Source organism: Schistocerca nitens, chromosome 1 (assembly GCF_023898315.1).
Source record: "Schistocerca nitens isolate TAMUIC-IGC-003100 chromosome 1, iqSchNite1.1, whole genome shotgun sequence".
NCBI lineage: Eukaryota > Metazoa > Arthropoda > Insecta > Orthoptera > Acrididae > Schistocerca > Schistocerca nitens.
In genome coordinates this window covers 622,268,002-622,287,868 of record NC_064614.1, presented here as the reverse complement: position 1 = coordinate 622,287,868, position 19,867 = coordinate 622,268,002, and the positions used below count along the sequence as shown (strand labels likewise).

Sequence of the window (19,867 nt, the reverse complement as noted above, 5' to 3'; positions counted from 1 at the left end):
ATCGAACGATTCGCGAGTTGCCCCTTGTGAAATGATGCAAGGCACGGATGGGACCGACGATCCATTGAAGCGTTTAACCAGCGATGTATGGACGGTGCAGTTAGTACCGGAGCTGTTTCTGTGATATTTTGAGAGCGTTTTCTGCACCATGACTTGGACCCACTGATTCGTGTTATCGTGAACATGAAACAAGATTATTTCAACATTGGAAATGAAACGAGCGTTTGGCGTCATTGGCCGGGAGGCCCCTTGCAGGGCAGGTCCGGCCGCCTTGATGCAGGTCTCATAACATTCGACGCCACATTGGGCGACCTGCGCGCCGGATGGGGATGAATGAAGGTAGCTCAAATGGCTCTGAGCACTATGGGACTTAACATCTGAGGTCATCAGTCCCCTAGACTTAGAACTACTTAAACCTAACTAACCTACGGACATCACACACATCCATGCCCAAGGCAGGATTCGAACCTGCGACTGTAGCGGTCGCGCGGTTCCAGACTGAAGCGCCTAGAACCGCTCGGCCACACCGGCCGGCGATGAATGATGATGAAGACAACACAACACCCAGTCCCTGAGCGGAGAAAATCTCCGACCCAGCCGGGAATCGAACCAGGGCCTGTAGGACGGCAATCCGTCACGCTCAGCTATCGGGGCGGACATTTCAACATTATCGGAGACAAAAGCCCTTCCCATTACATCTGTAACATAATAGCGCAGTGGACACTCCCATCTTATAACACGACGATAGCAGTGCTCACAGAGCCGCATGCGTACTTCTCTAGTTTGTCGAACAGTGATGCAGTCTATCGCTTCTCGACTGGTCCTCTAAATCACCCGATCTCAGTCCCACATAAAATGGCTGGGCATATTTGGAACAGTGAGCTGAACCGAGCAATCGTCATACCCGCAATTTGGAAACTTCACGGCATTAAATCATGAGTGGCCTCAGTTGGATATGGCATACCTGAAGAAACTTTTGGTCTCTTTTCCTCGGGACAGTTATCGAGGCTAGAGACGGGAATACAGGATATTAGTGCTGTCTCTCCTTTGGGTGACTAATTTTTTGCCTTTAGGCCAGAAGTCGTGAGGTGTCGTCGTCAAATCCCAAATAGCTGATACTGGTTTCTAGTCGACCTCTTCTACACCAACGCAGCCAAATTCTGGGATGAGTGCTTCAAAATAACCATTTAAGAATAATTACCTCCCGACCGCTAAACCTTTGGAATGTGTGTGCTTCCAGAGGTAGTCGAACCGAAATGGGGAAGCGCAGAGGGCGGCGGCGGCTCGGAGGACGGAAAGGTTTTTGCAGCAGGTGATTTATCGCCGTAGCAATCGCAGATCTGGCAGTCAGGCGTGACAGCGGAGCTGGCAGGCAGAGGGCCCGCCACTACCGGCGGCCGCGTAATTGAATCCGGCCTGCGCGGCTGCGGGGCCCCTCTGCATGCACTGCTCACGCTCAGCGGGCACACAACTGGACGCCGCACCAGCAGCACAAAGGGAAACGACGCGGACGATAACTCCGTGAAGTCTTCTTTCAAAGTACTGAATTTACAAACGGCACGCAAAATGAGACAGCCATGTAATACACTGAAGGAAACTGAAAGTTGTACACCGTGAGCGGACCCTACCAAACTATAACTTCGATATTTCAATGCCTGTGGACTTTTTTCTTTTTCTTATGGGACTTAACTGGTAAGGTCATCAGTCCCTAAGCTTACACACTACTTAACCTAAATTATCCTAAGGGCAAACACACACACCCATGCCCGAGAGAGGACTCGAACCTCCGCCGGGATCAGCGGCACAGTCCATGACTGCAGCGCCTTAGACCGCTCGGCTAAAACCCGCGCGGCCCTGTGGACTACGTTCATGAAACTTTCATCCTTACGCGAGCTTATTTCCACTACAGAAAGAAGCCATTCCTACTGATGAAGAACGGTGGGAGTACACGATGGACATTGGGTGTGTCTAACGTTACTAGAACGTTTTGGGCGTGCAAATGCATTTATTCGCTATCATTTCGATATTGAGAAAAGTCGAATCGTTCGCAGGAGGTGCATGGAAGCATCGCACTAATGTCCTGAGTCGATGGCTCACCACTCTTTCTTTATTGTGATAATAAGTCACGGGTAGTTCCAGAAAGATAACCCGCTAGGTTAGCCGAGCGCGCTAACGCGCGGCTTCCTGGACTCGGGTAGACGCGCCGGCCCTGGATCGAATCCACCCGGCTGATTAACGACGAGGGCCGGTGTGCCGGCCAGCCTGGATGTGGTTTTTACTCGGTTTTCCACATCCCGCTAGGTGAATACCAGGCTGGTCCCCACGTCCCGCCTCAGTTACACGGCTCGCAGACATCTGAACACTTTCGCACTAGTCCATGGATTACGCTAGTCGCAGACAGTTGGGTTACACTAATTCCTTCCCGGGGGGTACGGGATGGCGGCAGGAAGGGCATCCGGCCACCCCTTCAACTAACATTGCCACATCCGATCAATCATGCCGACCCTGCGTATCCGCGGGAAAAACGGCACAAGCAAAAGAAAGAAAGAAAGTTCCAGAAAGACTACACCACGAGAAGATCGCAGGAAGGTGCTCGACTAGTTGTGATGAACAGACGGATGACAATAGTTGAAACCCGAGCAGAGCTTCCAGGAAAAGCGTCACCACGAACCGCCAGGAAAAGATTGTTGGAAACTGGGTTAAAATCTCTAATTTCTATGCCTCCTTACCACAGACAACAGAGCTCTGCGTGGTGCAAGGACAAACTGGCCACTGAGCGGTATTCTATGGTGCTCAGCGATAAGTCTCGATTCTGCCAGTGACGGTCACGTCTACACCATCATTTCCCGTACACGACCAGTTGAAAGGGCATCTCCAAATCCTCAGGTCCTGGTATCGAGAGCTGTTCGTTGCTACAAGACCGGTTTGGCAACTGAATGGGAAGTAAATGCCCGCAATAATATGGCAGGGATGGTAATGCCTGCTGTCATACTTCAGGAGAATAATGCGAGAGTCCACACATCTATTCACACTAACACGACTTGAGAAATGTACGGATCCTTGACTGGCTTTCCTGATTCTCTGGCTTCTCACCTGTAGGGCATGTGTGGGATGCGATGGCAACACCTATCCTTTTACTCCACTCTCCAGCCAGCAACAAGCATGAACTGACGAGAAATACTTCAAAATGACATTCGGAGGCAGTTTGCTTCCTTGCCTCAACGAAAGGAAGAGTGCATTCGTACGTCTGGAGGTCACAGTTCATGCTGCAGATGGTGATGATTATCGTCATTATCATCTGCACAGAGATTGATAAATACTGGACTGGTGCTCCACAGCGTAAAAGTAGAACAGCTATAAAGAAGCTACAAAGAAGAATATACCATCTTTATTTGTACATAAGATATTATGTCAAAACAGCAGTCATGGACTGTGCGGCTGGTCCCGGCGGAGGTTCGAGTCCTCCCTCGGGCATGGGTGTGTGTGTTTGTCCTTAGGATTATTTAGGTTAAGTAGTGTGTAAGCTTAGGGACTGATGACTTTAGCAGTTAAGTCCCATAAGATTTCACACACATTTGAACATGTCAAAACGCACACACACACACACACACACACACACACACACAATATTTCCATGCAAAATAGAATGTTCCTGTAACTCCTCTATCTGGTGATTAGCTTGCAGTGGTTCGAAAATTAGTTCACAGCACAGCAAAATTTATCAGCTTCAAAAAGTGACTGGTTGCATATTACACTACATAAACCGCCAGTTTGAGCATTGTTTCGGTGCAGAAGGACAACGTGTTTTTAGAGTGCAGCGCGCATGATACCGCTGGACAGGAGCCCTTGAAGTGATTTTGTAGAGAACGGTCGATATATATGACAAATGTAGTATTAAGTCGCGATTATTTTCGTAATGATTAATGTTCGGTGAAATTTCCGATAACGTCGATTGTATCAAGAATTAAAACAAATTAGTAAGGGCAGGCCGAGTTTCAGTGTATTCAGTTGAAATTCTCATCGATTGGTGCACGCTTATACCGTGGGTTTGGACAAACATATAACATTTATAATGAAGTCTTGCTAGTGCTACCGACTTGGAGTACCGGATTCAAGCTAATTAATTTTGAGAGTATAATACACTGAAGCGCCAAAGAGACTGGTATAGTCATGCTTATTCAAATACAGAGATACGTAAACAGGCAGAATACGCCGCTGCGGTCGGCAACGCTTGTTAGATCGGCTACTGTTGCTAAAACGACAGGTTATCAAGATTTAAGTGAGTTTCAATGTGGTGTTGTAGTCGGCGCACGAGTGGTGGGACAGAGCATCTCCGAGGTAGCGATGAAGTAGGGATTTTCCCGTACGACCATTTCACGAGTGTAGAGTGAATATCAGGAATCTGATGAAACATGAAAACTCCGGCATCGCTGCGACCGGAAAAAGATCCTACAAGAACGGGACCAATGACGACTGAAGAGAACGGTTTAACGTGACAGCAGTGCATCCCTTCAGCAAATTTCAGTGCTGGGCCATCAACAAAAGCCCACTCGTGTACCCTTGGTGACTGCACGACACAAAGCTTTACGCTTCGCCAGGGTCCGTCGACACCGACATTGGACTATTGATGACTGGAAACATGTTGCCTGGTCGATCAAGTCTCGTTTCAAATAGTATCGAGCGGATAGACGTGTACGCGTATGGAAACAGCCTCATGAATCCTTGGAGCCTGCATGTTTCAAACTGGTGGAGGCTCTGTAATGGTATGGGTTGTGTGCAGTTTGAATGATATGAGACCCAAGATACGTCTTGATACTACTCGGACAGATGACACATACGTAAGCATCCTGTCTGGTCATCTGCATCCATTCAGTCCAGTGTGCATTCCGACGGACTTGAGCAATCCCAGCAGGACAATGCGACACCTCACACGTCCAGAATTGCTACATAATGGCTCCAGGAACACTCTTCTGAGTTTAAACACTTCCGCTGGCCACCAAACTCCCCAGACATGAGCATTATTGGGCGTATGTGGGATGCCTTACAACGTGCTGTTCAGAAGAGATCTCCACCCCTCGTACTCTTACGGATTTATGGACAGCCCTGCAGGATTCATGGTGTCAATTCCCTCCAGCACTACTTCAGTCATTATTTGAGTCCATGGCACGTCGTGTTGCGGCACTTCCGCGTGCTCACGGGGGCCCTACACGATATTGGGCGTGTTACCAGGTCCTCTGGCCCTTCAGTGTAAATTCCAAGTTGCGCCACAGTTCGGAGTCAACAGTCAACTGTACAACAGTTCCCTGTATAAACAGCTGGCTAACTCAGTTCAAAGTTCAGAGGAAAGCAAGGTTTCTATAGGTCCATGTATAGTGCAGCACCGCGGTGATAAAAGCAAATTTCGAGTTGAAGACAAGCTTCATCTTTACAGCATCTACCATGTGTGCGTCTGAGTTCTTCACTTCAAATAACTTTAGGCTCGTTAAGGTAGTCTACAATCCCAATTCACATAAGCGAATAGCGACCAGGGTCTCATGAAACAAAAACATTCCAAGTCTCGCAACTTCAGTAGTCAAAGAAATACAGGACTTAACTACGGTTTTGAAATAGTGCTATCGCACTTTTTGCGCCAGAGTATTATATCTGTGTAACAAAAATTCAATGTTACTACACTGTTATAGGTGTGTCAAATTACCGGAGTAGAAATACACTGAATATAGGGATTTATATGCAGATGTTGTCATTTGAATGGCGAACCCGCCTGGGAGCTTGCACAACTTAAATACAATACATCAGAAACCTTTAGCTTCATCTTTATCGACTTAAAAGTAACAATAGCGCTTCCCCAGTAATTATCGATTCCACGAAGGTGGAATATACTGTACATTAAATAGCAAAAGTGTGCTGGATATTGGGCAACGTTATGTGAATCTTATAAGTACGGGACTTAAAAGCTGAAAATACAAAATTAAAATTCACCTCAGTGTTTTCAGTAACCTACTATAACAGAAAGATGGTGCTAACCGTAACTGTGCAGTCAACTATTCGCGTACTGCCTCTCAAACTGCTGCCGTTGGCAGAGGATGACACAGTGGACTGTCGGCGTCGCATGGTCTTCTTCGGGGCGTTGTAACGGAGTTTCTTTCTTTTCCTTCATTAATTTTTAGGACAATTTGTAGCTTGATAATGACAGTCATTCAACGAATGCCGTTATACGTCAGTGCGTTGTTCAGTGTTAAAGATTCATCGATTTTCACAGCTTATTATGTTGCGCTGTACGAGACATCCTTGAAAGATCCGGAGTAAAATTAAGACAATATGTACACCTTGGCATTGCGTAGTCTGTTTTCGAGACGCAGGTCGTCCTAGAATAGCAAATGAACGCCGAAGTAAGTGGATAAATAGTCGATGTGAGATGAATAAAATAATAATAATAAAATTACTGTTATTATTATTGTTATTAATATTAACGTAAATCAGCAAGCCCTCACTAGAATAAGACTTTGCGTTGTTCCATTCAACCCAGTTTCAGCGCTAATCACTGCTAAGTTGAATGTGACCAAAGAACAGAGAGTTTGTACAACTAATACCAAGACAGTACTTACCGTGGAGTAGATGTCGATTTCCTTGTAAGGGTTGACGGCCACCAGGATAGTTCCCGTGTAGGTCTGTTCATAGTCAGTCAAGGAAAAGCATTTACAAACAGCGGTTACTTACAACAAATTGCATCAGTTCTCTAATATACACCTTTCACAGTCTATCTAGTAAACACTCAGCAGTACAAAGAATATGAGAAAAGATCTATAACACTTTGTACATATACATCTCTATCATAATAATATACACAATAAAAATCAGAATTATAAATTTGCATAAGTAAAAAAATAATGCAGAACAAATCAATAGTATGTTGGTGAAGCTACAAGATAGAATTAAATGGAATGAACTTTTCTTTTTTGGTTATTGTCATGAGCCTATTAGCCACTTCGGTGCTGCCTCACTACGTTTCTTGATATCCTGCGCCGAATCTGAATAGCCACCAAATTGTTAAGGCTTTCGTGGAAATTCACTCAGAAACTACGATGGGGCGTAAGTGATACATGTTCCACTTGTTTTTCGTCCCCCTACAATAGTTTCCTCTTACTGTTTCCTTCTTTGCTATACTAATTAGTCTATAAAGCCGCAGCATGATCCAACATTTTATTCATCATTCAGCAATTCAGCAGAGCTATTCCTGTATACTTATAATAGTGTTGGCTATCCTATCGCGTTTCGTTTGTAAAAATGATAAAAATATTCCTCCTTCAGAGCCAAATTTTAGATTCCACCTTCCGCATTCTCAGGTTTCTTTCCTTTTACAAACATCCTCCGATAGTTTTCTTTCCCCTTTCACCCTTTCCACTTTATGCTTATCAGCTTTTCATATAACTTCCCGTGCTTCACTAATTCCTCAATTTACTTAACTATTTTCTCTGTTCTGCTGTCATCAATTTGGCTTGTGGACACGATTTTCTAACCAGTGGTATTCCCTGACAGTGAACAAGTTGATTTTTCTCCTTAATTCCGTACTGCTGCAAACAGCGTGATGAAATAGAAACACGACACTTCAGACAGTTGAACAGCTCTGTTGAAATCTGAGCTGAAAGGTGTGTACATCAGCCACGCTAAAGCACAGCACTTCCGAACTGAGGAATAATTTTCAAAATATTTGCTCAAGTCTGTTTCGTATTTACTGCAACTGTGACTGAACTTTGATTCTCACGTTCTAAATATGGATATGATGGTGGTAATAACCGAAACGTGTCAACAATTTAATTAATAAAATAAATTAGCCAATCTCGACAGAAAAATTCAATAAATTTCTGCCGTTTTCGACTCAACAGCCATCATTAATCTTCGGCCAGAAAGTCCGGTCCTTGATCGACCGTATTTCATCCTACATCCCTTTACACCCCGCCACACGGGCCGCTCCCCCCCCCCCCCCCAAATCAGAAGAAATCAATGGTATACTACCCGCGATAGGAGCGTGCCTAGTAAAATAGTAATATCCGAATCGACGACTCCTGACAGTATACAGAAGCAAACTGGAAAGTCAAATATGGGCTAGATTGCCCTCGCAGTACCTTAAAAGGTGCAGCAACGCACTGGGGGTGTAATCATAACACTGTTAATATACGCTCTTTTTAAGACGTGTAGGTAGGTGTTAAGTCGAAAACAGAGATTTATTTAAATAAATCGAAAGGTGCCTGAGCCACTGAATTCTTTACTTTCTTTTTATATCAAGGAAACTGGTCGCTGCCAAAAGTGCAAGTGACCTCTGTTCGTAATTTTAGGGTTATTTGTGACAGTGATAAAGCGTAACGTGCGATGTGATGTCCGAGGAGAGGCCGCAGAGAGCAGTCACGGCCTGGTACAGAACCAGTCAGAGAGAAGCCGCGCGTCTTCATAGGCACGTAGCCACAGTGCAGCTACCTGCAGGCAGCACACTGCGACAGATATGTGGGATACGTGATTTACAGTTTTTATACTTCACATCCTGAATCCAGTAATGTAATCCGATGTTTACATAATAAGGCAGGCGAACCTACACTGCACCGGCAACGTTGTCCTCCTCTTTCAGCATATCAACAAATCTTCTTTCTTCTTTTTCTTGGCCTTTGTCCTATATTTTCACGGGGTCCGCATGTTAATTACTGGATTTGGCAATGTTAATGTTAGTGGTAGAGGGGACCCGGATGCCCTTCCTGTCACCACCCATTCCCCCGAGGACGGAATTTATGTACCCCATCTAGCGTTATTTCGTGTGAAAGTGTGCGAACGGTTTCTAAATGTTTGCGAAACGTGTGACTGAGGTGAACTGTTGGTACCAGCCCGGTATTCATCTATTCGGATGTAGGAAACAAGGGTTATATCGGTGTACTTTTCATTTTGAGAGCTGCTGAAAGTCGCTATAAAACAGTACATTTATCGATTAAAGACACATCAATATCTCGATGAAAAAGGTTGACAATAATAGCCAAACCAATCGCTATCATAAAGTATCCATGAGTATACTCCAGTAACCACTTAAAGTGAAAACATCACAAGAAACAGTAACAGGAAAGTCGAATGTCAGTCTGAGATTTATTGGAAGAGTTCTATGGAAATTTAATTACCCCTTGAAAGAGGCAGTTTACAGAAGCCTCGCAGGTCGAACGAGGCTTCCGTTTCTTACACACTACTCATTAGTCTGAGGTCTTGCTACAATGGCAGGTTATCAAGAGTTAAATGAGTTTGAACGTGGTATTATAGTCGGCGCACGAGCGATGGGAGACAGCGTCTCCAAGATTTCCCTTACGACAATTTCATAAGCGTACCGTGAATGTCAGGAATCCGCTAAAACATCAGATCTCCGACATCGCTGCGGCCCGAAAAAGATCCTGCAAGAACGGGACCAACGACGACTGAAGACAATCATTCAACCTGACAGAAGTGCAACGCTTGCGCAAATTGCTGCAGATTTCAATGTTCGGTCATCAACAGGTGTCAGCCTGCGAACCATTCAACAAAACATCATCGAAATGGGCTTTCGGAACCGAAGGCCCACTCTTGTACCCTTGACGACTGCTCGACACAAAGCTTTACGCCTCGCCTGGGCTCGTCAACACCGGCATTGGAGTGTAGATGACTGGAAACATGTTACCTGGTCGGACGAGTCTCGTTTCAAATTGTATCGAACGGATGGACATGTACGGGTATGGAGTGCCCTCCCCCCCCCCCCCCCCGGCAATCCTTCCGGATTGGGAAGGAGTGTCTGGCCTCCGGCACGAATCCACCCGGCGGATTTGTGTCGAGGTCCGGTGATCCGGCCAGTCTGTGGATGGTTTTTAGGCGGTTTTCCATCTGCCTTGGCGAATGCGGGCTGGTTCCCCTCATTCCGCCAAAGCTACACTATGTCGGCGATTGCTGCGCAAACAATTTCTCCACGTACGCGTACACCACCATTACTCTACCACGCAAACATAGGGGTTACACTCGTCTGGTGTGAGACTTCCCTGGGGGTTGTCCACCGGGGGCCGAACTCCACAATAATCCTGAAAGAGTGGTTCGGTGTGGGGCGGCGGAGGGGTGAAGTGAACTGCGGCAGTAGTCGTGGGATTGTGGACAAATGCGGCTGCGGCGGGGTTGGAGCCTCTCCGTCGTTTCTAGGCCCCACGGTTAACATACAACACAATACAATACAATACGGGTATGGAGACAGCCTCATGAATCCATGGACCCTGCATGTCAGCAGGGGACTGTTCAAGCTGTGGAGGCTCTGTAATGGTGTGGGGTGTGTGCAGTTGATGTGATATGGGACTCCTGATACGTCTAGATATCACTCTGACAGGTGACACGTATGTAATCATCCTGTGTTATCACCTGCATCCATTCATGTCCATTGTGCATTCCGACGGACTTGGGAAATTCCAGCAGGACAATGCGACACCCCACACGTCCAGAATTGCCACAGAGTGGCTCCAGGAACCCTCTTATGAGTTTAAACACTTCCGCTGGCCACCAGACTCCACAGACATGAACATTAATGAGTATATCTGGAATGCCTTGCAACGTGCTGTTCAGAAGAGATCTCCACCCTCTCGTACACTTATGGATGTATGGACAGCTCTGCAGGATCCATGGTGTCAATTTCCTCCAGCACTACTTCAGACATTAAACGAGTCCATGCCACATCGTGTTGCGACACGTCTACGTGTTCGCGGGGGCCTTACACGAAGTTACGAAGGTGTACCATTTTATTTGGCTCTTCAGTGTATTCACTGGCTGCCGCGGAATGTTATATCTCACTGGAATGGTCTGAAGTGATGATTCCGTGCTAATGGATCATATTCTTTTTTAAGGCATGCGCTCCACACCTCTCGAAACACTACAGCATTTATAGGCCATTCAAACGATGAAGAAGGAAGAAGACAGCGCTCAGATTCTTTTTAGGGGGAAACGGGCAAGGGGGCGAGTGCAAACAACACAGTATCTGTAGCGATCGTTTCTTGCAGAATTTTAGCAGCTTGTTACAGAGGTTGTAAAGTGAACAGCTGTCAGAATGATCAAGCATAGAAAGAACCAAAAGACACGTCTCTAATACCATCTTAAACAAACACATCGTCAATAACATTTTATACTTCCTGGGTAGAACAATGTTCTTCTTTCTGCCTTCCACTGAGGTTTAACAGATAAATAACTGAATTCGTTTCGTCTTGGAACTATACTGCAAAAGAAATGATTTTTTTTAATTGAGAAATTATTCCCAGTCCTACACTAAACATCTTAATTTGTGTGAAATTGATGGTATGTTCCCGAAATACAATGCTGTTATTATAATTATTGGAAAGAATTTAGAAAGGTTGTGTGGTCCCTTAAAAATATTACTGATTTTCTCGGAATTTCTTCACTAACTGGCACGATGAATTGCGGGTTTAACCGATCATCTGATGACCTATTATAAACAGACAAAAGTAATTATAAACGCGGAAAAGTAACATGTTATGTTATACATTTTACAGAAACGCAATTTTCTTATAGGAGTCAGTTCTAAAAGAACTATATCCACGAAAAAAATGCTTGTTGATGCAGAAATACATACCATTTTAGACACAAGTACATGAGTCTTTGATGTACACGTCAAATAAGTACCATACAAGCATAGCCAGCGACACCAGGTGTACTGGAAGCGAAGCTCGGTCACAGTCTTTTTAAATTCTTTCCAGTAATTATATTCATAATGGTTGCATGTCTCTACAAGGACTTTCAGTCTAATTCAGAACGTTAACATTTTTGTCTGAGAAGTATTTAATTAAGAAGAGAGATCACTGTAAAGCAATAACCAATCCACGGAGAAAAGTCGTGACATGCTTTATGTAATTAGTTTTATTTGTTCTAGACACAATCACAGCAACAGGCATTTTTTCACGACCGATTTTGGACTTACATCGGCCATTTTCAGAAACCGCAGATCATGAGCAGCATTGGGCAACTCGTTTTTTTTAGCGTATTAAAGCGAGATCAGAGAAGCCTTGTATTCCGGAGTAACAAATGATGTTTTCGACACTGTACGAACAGTACCCTTTTGTGATAAAGTAGTTTTTGTGTAGCTGTGTTAATTACTTATTTATTTCCCGTGCAGAACTGTAAAATTTTCTACAAATGAAAATAGAAAGAGGAGCCTGGAATTCTGTTTCAGAACAACAATGAATACTCGCAAATGACTTAGTTTCAAGAATTTTTTTTTTCAAGAAAGAAAGAAAGAAAAGAGCAGCAGCGTATGACTGCCAGATTAAACCTCACACGCATGGACGCAATTACTGACTGCGAGGCGTGTGGTCTGCTGAGGGGTGATACGTGCATACAGCGTGGGCGTCGTGAGTATCGTATGCGACGCATTCGATCGCGTTGCTGAGTGCACAAGATAGGTAGGCGCCTGTCTGTTTTCCACAAAAAAGTTCGGTGTTCTTCGTTCTGCTAATCCCAAATTTAAAGTCGCAGATAATCAGAAATTATGAGCCCGCGCTGCAGTTTTAAATGCGTATGTCCTAAGCGAAAAAGAGACGGCAGAACATTGTGCACTAGAAAAGAACAAGAATGGAGGTTTGACAGTTATAGGAATCTCCTTAGTTTTGCCAATACAAGTAATAAGTATCACGATCACATTTCACCAGTAGGTCAAACCTGAAGACCTTTCAAACCAGGTTTTGGCTTTTTGCAAGTTTTTTCCAGTTACCAAATTATTTCAAAGGCACCATGACGCACATCTTAAGAATATACTGACAATACCCATTTATAAGTAATAGTAATTTACTTTTAAGAAATTTTATTTCGATAGCAAGTCTTTGTGGAGGAGGGAGGACGAGCTTTTTAAGGAGTTTGTGAAATATTTCAAATCCAAATAATATGTCCTTCACGTTAAGAGTGAATATTATAAATGAATATCTTGGAAGCCTCCAGCATGCGAGGCCTGTATATGCTAAATTTCAGGCTTATGACGACTCCAAAGCCTAATAATAAAAAGTATTCATCTTTAATACAGTTATCTTGCCCCATGCAATATGCGTAATATAACAAAATGTGCAACATATCGGAACAAGAGCAACTGAGGAAAGGACACGGTCCGAGCCATCTCTAGGAGGGTACACTTGGCGTGGCTTGAAGGCGACGCGAATATATGTGCAGAAAATAATTATCTCCATACATTTACTGGAATGTTCCCTCGTTAATATAGATTTGCACACGGCTCAAAATATCAGTCTATCATTTGCTTGCAATTAACATCGAATATATGTTTCAAAAGAGTTAACACAGCACGGCACGGCACCAGGGCAGGCTACACATTATTTTCTCATCAAGCTGATCATGAGGCATATCATGGCATCACTTACTTTTAGTTTTTTTAAACGTTCGAGCATATCCAAGAAATCTTGCGCAGGTTTTCGATTTATTTCTCCTCGAGCTCCGTTGGCCATGAAGGATGAAGATTCTAGATAACCGTACAGGTCCCTAGATAATTCACAGAACACTGATAGAAACCTAAGAAATAAATTCTGAATGATTTTTAAGAAATATTACAAACAAAATATTTACCGTAGCACACACACAAATAAGTAACACTTTACCGCGAAATTCTGTACGCCACTGCGTGGGCCTAAGCAAAGGAAAGGAAATGACACAAGGAAATCTTTCAACTCAAATTTGACAATCAGGGATTTTTCACTCTTGTTGTTCACTGCTGCTATGCTCCAAATTGAAACAGAATCTCCAGACTAACGCACACCTTTCCGTACAGTGACTAAGAAAAGATATAGCCGTCACTGAGTGAATGCTGCATCTCCTTTAGAATGAGTCTGTATCATTAACAACAATCACAAAAATGAGAGAGTGAAAGTAAGCAAATTTAACAGATGTAACACTCCAATACCAGACGCAACTGAAATTATTTTTCCGCTGAAGGTAGCGACATTCAAATTCTGCGAAATATCCAGACTGTGACACTTCCTCGAAAACTGTACATAGCCAGTTTGTCTCTCCTAATAGTCGTCAGGCACGAGTTCTCTGTTGTTTCGGCAGATATCTACAATTTCGTTTTGGCAGTAGATGGACTCGGCCCAAGCAAATATTACTCACCATGTCTTTCAAGTGACGTCCAATGTCGACGGAAAACGTTGGTTTGTTGCCGGTTACAAACAGAACAGTTTTTTAAGCTGAATTTTATGTGCGCATACGATAGATCGGACCCTAATTAGTCTCGGGCAATATTCGGTCTAGCGGTATACACTGATCAGCCAAAACATTATGTTCAAAATGTGTGTGAAATCTTATGGACTGCTAAGGTCATCAGTCCCTAAGCTTACACACTACTTAACCTAAATTATCCTAAGGACAAACACACACACCCATGCCCGAGGGAGGACTTGAACCTCCGCCGGGACCAGTCGCACAATTCATGACTGTAGCGCCTAAGACCGCTCGGCTAATCCCGCGCGGCTAAGACATTATGACCACCTCCTTATAGCCAGTATGTCTACCTTTGGCACCGATAACAGCGGCGACGCGTCGTGGCATGGAAGCAATGAAGCATTGGTAGGTCGCCGGAGGGAGTTGGCACCACATCTGCACACGCAAGTCACCTAATTCACATAAATTCCGGGAAGGAGGCGATGAGCTGTGACGCCACGTTCAATCACATCCCAGATGTGATCGATCAGGTTCAAATCTGGTGAGTTTGGGGGCAAGCACAACAACTGCCGGCCGAAGTGGCCGTGCGGTTAAAGGCGCTGCAGTCTGGAACCGCAAGACCGCTACGGTCGCAGGTTCGAATCCTGCCTCGGGCATGGATGTTTGTGATGTCCTTAGGTTAGTTAGGTTTAACTAGTTCTAAGTTCTAGGGGACTAATGACCTCAGCAGTTGAGTCCCATAGTGCTCAGAGCCATTTGAGCCACAACAACTAAAATACGTCACTGTGTTCCCCTCGAACCACTCCACCATACTCCTGCCCTTATGACATGACAAATTATCTTGCTGAAAAAAGCCACAGCCATCGGGAAACATGATCAGCACGAAGGGGTTTACGTGGTCTGTAAGCAGTGTACGATACTCCTTGGCCGTCATGGTGCGTTGTACGAGCTCCACTGGATGCCCACGTGGATGTTCCCCAGAGCATAATGGAGCCGCCTCCAGCTTGTTTCTGCACTGCAGTACAGGTATCACGGAGCTGTTCCCCTGGAAGACGATGGCGCTCTCCCATTGGCACGATGAAGAAGGTATCGGGATTCATCAGACCATGTAACGTTCTGCCACTGCGCCAACGTCTAGTGCCGACGGTCACGTGCCCATTTCAGTCGTTAGGAGTGTTGGTTGCACTGTGTGTTCAGACACACTTATACTCTGCGCAGCTTTAGAGTATGATGTTAGTTCCGCCACATTCCTGTTTTACCAATCGGTCCAGCCCACGACGTCCGACACCTGTAATAAGGGGTGGTCGCCCAACCCCACGACGTCAGGACGTGGTTTCTTCTTGGTTTCGCTACGTGTTTAACTCACTCACCACAGCACCCCTCGAAAACCCGACAAGTTCTGCAGTTTCCAAATGCTCTTGCCGAGGGTCCGGGCCCTCACAATCTGCTCTTGGTCAAACTCAGATAGATCGTGCGCCTTCCCCATTCTACACATAGGCAGCAGGCTTGCTGATACTACATGCGTCCGTGTGTCTAACTAGCAGTCATTCCTCGCCATGTGACACTGCTATCGCCCGGATTGCTTTATATCGACAGTAGGTCGTTGGTACTGTAGCTGCATGGCGGTATCACAGCGTTTGGTAGGGCCGTACATGAAATAGGGTAAGTTCTTCAAGTTTTACTATCCCCTTTAATTCATATCGCAAAAACGAATATCGCTTTACAGAATGGGTACTCGAAATTCAGCTTCAAAAATAATTTTGTTTGTAAGGGGCGTCGTATGAAAGACTTGATATGTCTAGGCCCATTCCGGCTACACATTGCCATAACCGAACTGAAAACATCTCCCGAAACACCATAAAAATGCCCCCGACGACTCCTAGGAAAGACACAGAGTATTGACAGTGCTAAGAATTAAAAATTATTTTATAACCTTGTAACTGCGAAATTTTGGTACGATGACTGATACGTGGCAGAAACATTATGAAAAGTTATTTTTTGCAGTCGAGCAGGACGCTGCCCTTCGTAAACAACAAAAGAAAATACTTTATTGTCATGGCAAGTTACTAAGCGACTGGTTTTAGATCTTGAAATATCTCCTTCGGCTACGAGAAGTTTCATCAAAAAAATGGTTCAAATGGCTCTGAGCACTAAGGGACTTAACTTCTGAGGTCATCAGTCCCCTAGAACTTAGAACTACTTAAATCTAACTAACCTAAGGACATCACACACATCCATGCCCGAGGCAGGATTCGAACCTGCCACCGTAGCAGCTGCGTGGTTCCGAACTGAAGCGCCTAGAACCGCTCGGCCACCGCGGTCGGCAGTTTCATCAAATTGATCGGTTCAGTGGCAGTGGGTGAGTCATTAATTACATATATGTCCTTCATTTCGCCAGAAAATGTCGTGTACACACCAGATGTTAAGTCTTAGGAATTTCTACACTTAACAAACGTGACGATAGCCTTCAAAGTAGATTAATTTTCCGGGACCACGCCTTGCTGGCTTTCGGTGGAGCGAAAAAACGCGATTGTAGTAAACAAGTCGATCGCAGACTCCTGGGTTGATCAATTTTGATGAAATCTATCACAGCCTGAAAATATAGTTCAAGGTCGAAAACATCACACACTTATGCGTTCTGACAAACATCGCGAGGTGTAGTCTTTTCCGACAATTTACTAGTTCAGAAAATACAAAGAGGCCAGAGCAATAACTCCATCACTGGTGAGAGTCCAACAGACAAATGTTAGTTAAGTTACAGGTAGTATGTGTTCATAGACAATCATCGATGTCGTGTGATCTCGTTCGACTGCTGGCGTTCTTAAGTAAAAGCAGGTAGTACATCGGAGTAGTGCAACCATCAGGCGGGAAGTTGGTGGCTGCCTTACTGCCGACACCCAGCCCAGCAGGGCAGATGGGCGTGTTGCAGTCAAGAAGGGCCCTTCACAATTTCCGTCTAAACCTCGCTACGACCCTTCTCACAAGAGTTTGACATTAACGCTGCATGACACGTGCTGAATGCTGAAACGATCTTCATTCGCCAATACGTACGGAGCAAGGTGGCGCAGTGGGTAGCGACTATACACGCATTCGGAAGGACGACGGTTCAAATCGCGACCGCCCATCCAGATTTAGGTTTTCCGTGATATCCGTAAATCGCTCCAAGCAAATGCTGTGATGGTTCCTTTGAAAAGTCACGGCTGATTTCATTCCCCATCCTTTAACATTCCTTCGCCAGTACCGGGGAGCGTGTTCGGAAACTCTGTGACAAAATCTGGCTTTTCTAACAGGTATGACAGGCGCGTACTACGAGCTTTTGGAGAGCAAACTTCGACGTGACGCGCTTTGTAGATAAATTTAGTCGAAACACTGCAGTGCAAAATGAGTCTTACCATCTTCTTAAATCGACGAGAAACTGCCATACCGCAGATTTCGTTCTTGAACATAACTCTCTTAGTGGAATGCCTGCGTTTCACAAGATGGAAATGAAAGCGTCTTTCATGTGGTTTACAGTTATTCGTAAATTTTCAACAAACTGCTCTGTTGCACTTAACCCCCTTTTGGGATCAATCCCTGTCACTCTTTCCGACAAAGTAGAAACTTCGTATTGTATGGTTTCTACATAAATCCTCGTACTACGGTGCAATCAGTGCATCTAGTTCTGCACATTTTTGTTAGCATTTCTATCAAGCTATTCTCTTTACACAAAATATGTTATACAAACGACGTACCTATTTTCGATATATGCAATTTTCTTAGAGAATTACGTTACAAATTCAGGAAATGGTTGTTATATGGCTGTCATAGAAAACTCTGAAATCAAAAATTTAGAAGATACATTACTTTGTGATATAGAGGTTCTCCAACTACACACACATAAAACTAGAAAAAGCAGTAGAATATCCTGTATGAATCCACAAGTGCAATAAGGAAATGGATTCGTACAAGCAAAGGAAAACAAATGAGCAGTGATAAGAAAAAAAGAAAAAACCGAAACGGCTGTTCTCACAGCTGCTTAGAGAGAGAGAGAGAGAGAGAGAGAGAGAGAGAGAGAGAGAGAGGGAACGAAATAATAGTGACACGCCACAATTACCATATTGTTCGCGGCGGATGTGGATAAATGTAATTGTGGGTATCTGGCAAATTTATTTACCTTAGAGGTGTTTGAGATGTAATTAAAAAAACGGTTTCAGCATTATCACATTATTTAATAAATGTTACATTTTTGTTTACTAGAAATTTACAAAAAAGGAAAATTCCTGAAAATGTATACCATTAAGTTAAATACCATTTCTTGCATTTATAAAATTCAAAACGAATTTACCTCGGTTCAGAAACGAAAATATCACAGAGTATTATCTGGTTATTAAATTGTTGATTAAGTGTAACTTCCTCGTGTCTGACTTGATCGTACCTCGTCACGTGTGATACTGTACTTCACCGCACAGTATTGCAAGTTGTCGACTGAATGCTCAGGTTCGCCCTAAATACTCCTCGAACTCTATGATGTTCCGTAAACGCTTCCAGCATAAAAATAACTGAACTGAAATAGAGAACAACGATGCAATGACTTGTTTATGCATTATATTATTTTCTACTGTAACGTTGCTTTCCTATGTGGTCTGTTCTGTACAACACTTGTGCTAATCGTTTTCTCATGTTTTTTTTTTTTTTATAAAGTAATAATTTTTGTTCCAAATACAAAGTCTGCGATGACAAACTGAAATCGACATCGAGACTCGATTGTGGAACACATGGGAAAAAAGTGCTTTTTCAGCTGAGTAGCGTGAAGTCTCACTTTGTGTGATTTAGCACTGTTCGAAATGTAATGCATCATTTACCTAAAGAAAATGTTTTGCTGTGGGACACATGAACGTAACGTAGAGAGAACTTATTCCAGTAACAAATGAAAGTATTTGTACTTGATCCTGCGGAGTGAAACAGTTGTATTTAGACTGTTGCCTGGTGTGGAACTTCCGGTGCCACAATGAGAGGAAACCACTTGGTAGATTGCATGACGTGGATGGGCAACAATCTTGAGCCTTCTTGTTCCCTCGCTATTATTAGGGACACATTTTGTAAATGTTTGCGCATATAAAACGAATACATGAGTGCAGTTTATATTTTGGTAACCTACAGACATTACTCACTGATAATCAAATCACTCGCCTTCCATTCGCGGTTTATGATTTCAATATAAAATACCAGTATTTGTTTTCAAATTTTAAATGTTTATAGCTCGGATAAAATAACTTTGTGATTGACAGATCGCAGCGGCGGGAGCCAGAGTTGCCGGTGTGCGTCCAACCGCGCTTGACAAGGCTCTACATGTACCGGTACCTACAACACAGCGAGCACGTGCCGCCTGGGAAACAACTGCGGTTGGCTGGCTGCTGGCCCCAACCACTCGACTCGTTCAATGGTCAGTCATAACTGAAGTACAGTAAAGCAATTGAATTTGCAACTAAAAGTAGTTATTTGTTTCATTAAGGTAGCTAGAATAGACGCAATAAACGCCCTATGTACCGTAACTGGATGTATGCAGTTTCAGTATTTCGTTAGTAGCAAAGACAAAGAAGAATTCTCAAAGTTACAGTGCGAATGGCATTGTTAAGCAGACAATCGAATAATGCATTTAATTCATGCTCTGTATTTCTTCGAGATC

The 19,867-nt window shown here is 44.0% G+C and overlaps 1 protein-coding gene across 1 annotated transcript in view; it reads right to left on the bottom strand.

Moving 5' to 3' along the window:
- LOC126257510 (myosin-I heavy chain) overlaps positions 1-19,867 on the bottom strand; it is an 829,484-nt gene that overhangs the window by 388,887 nt on the left and 420,730 nt on the right. The window contains exon 3 of the mRNA XM_049955569.1: positions 6,606-6,668. Within this exon, the coding sequence (XP_049811526.1) occupies positions 6,606-6,668 (63 nt within the window). The remainder of the gene's footprint in view (positions 1-6,605; positions 6,669-19,867) is intronic.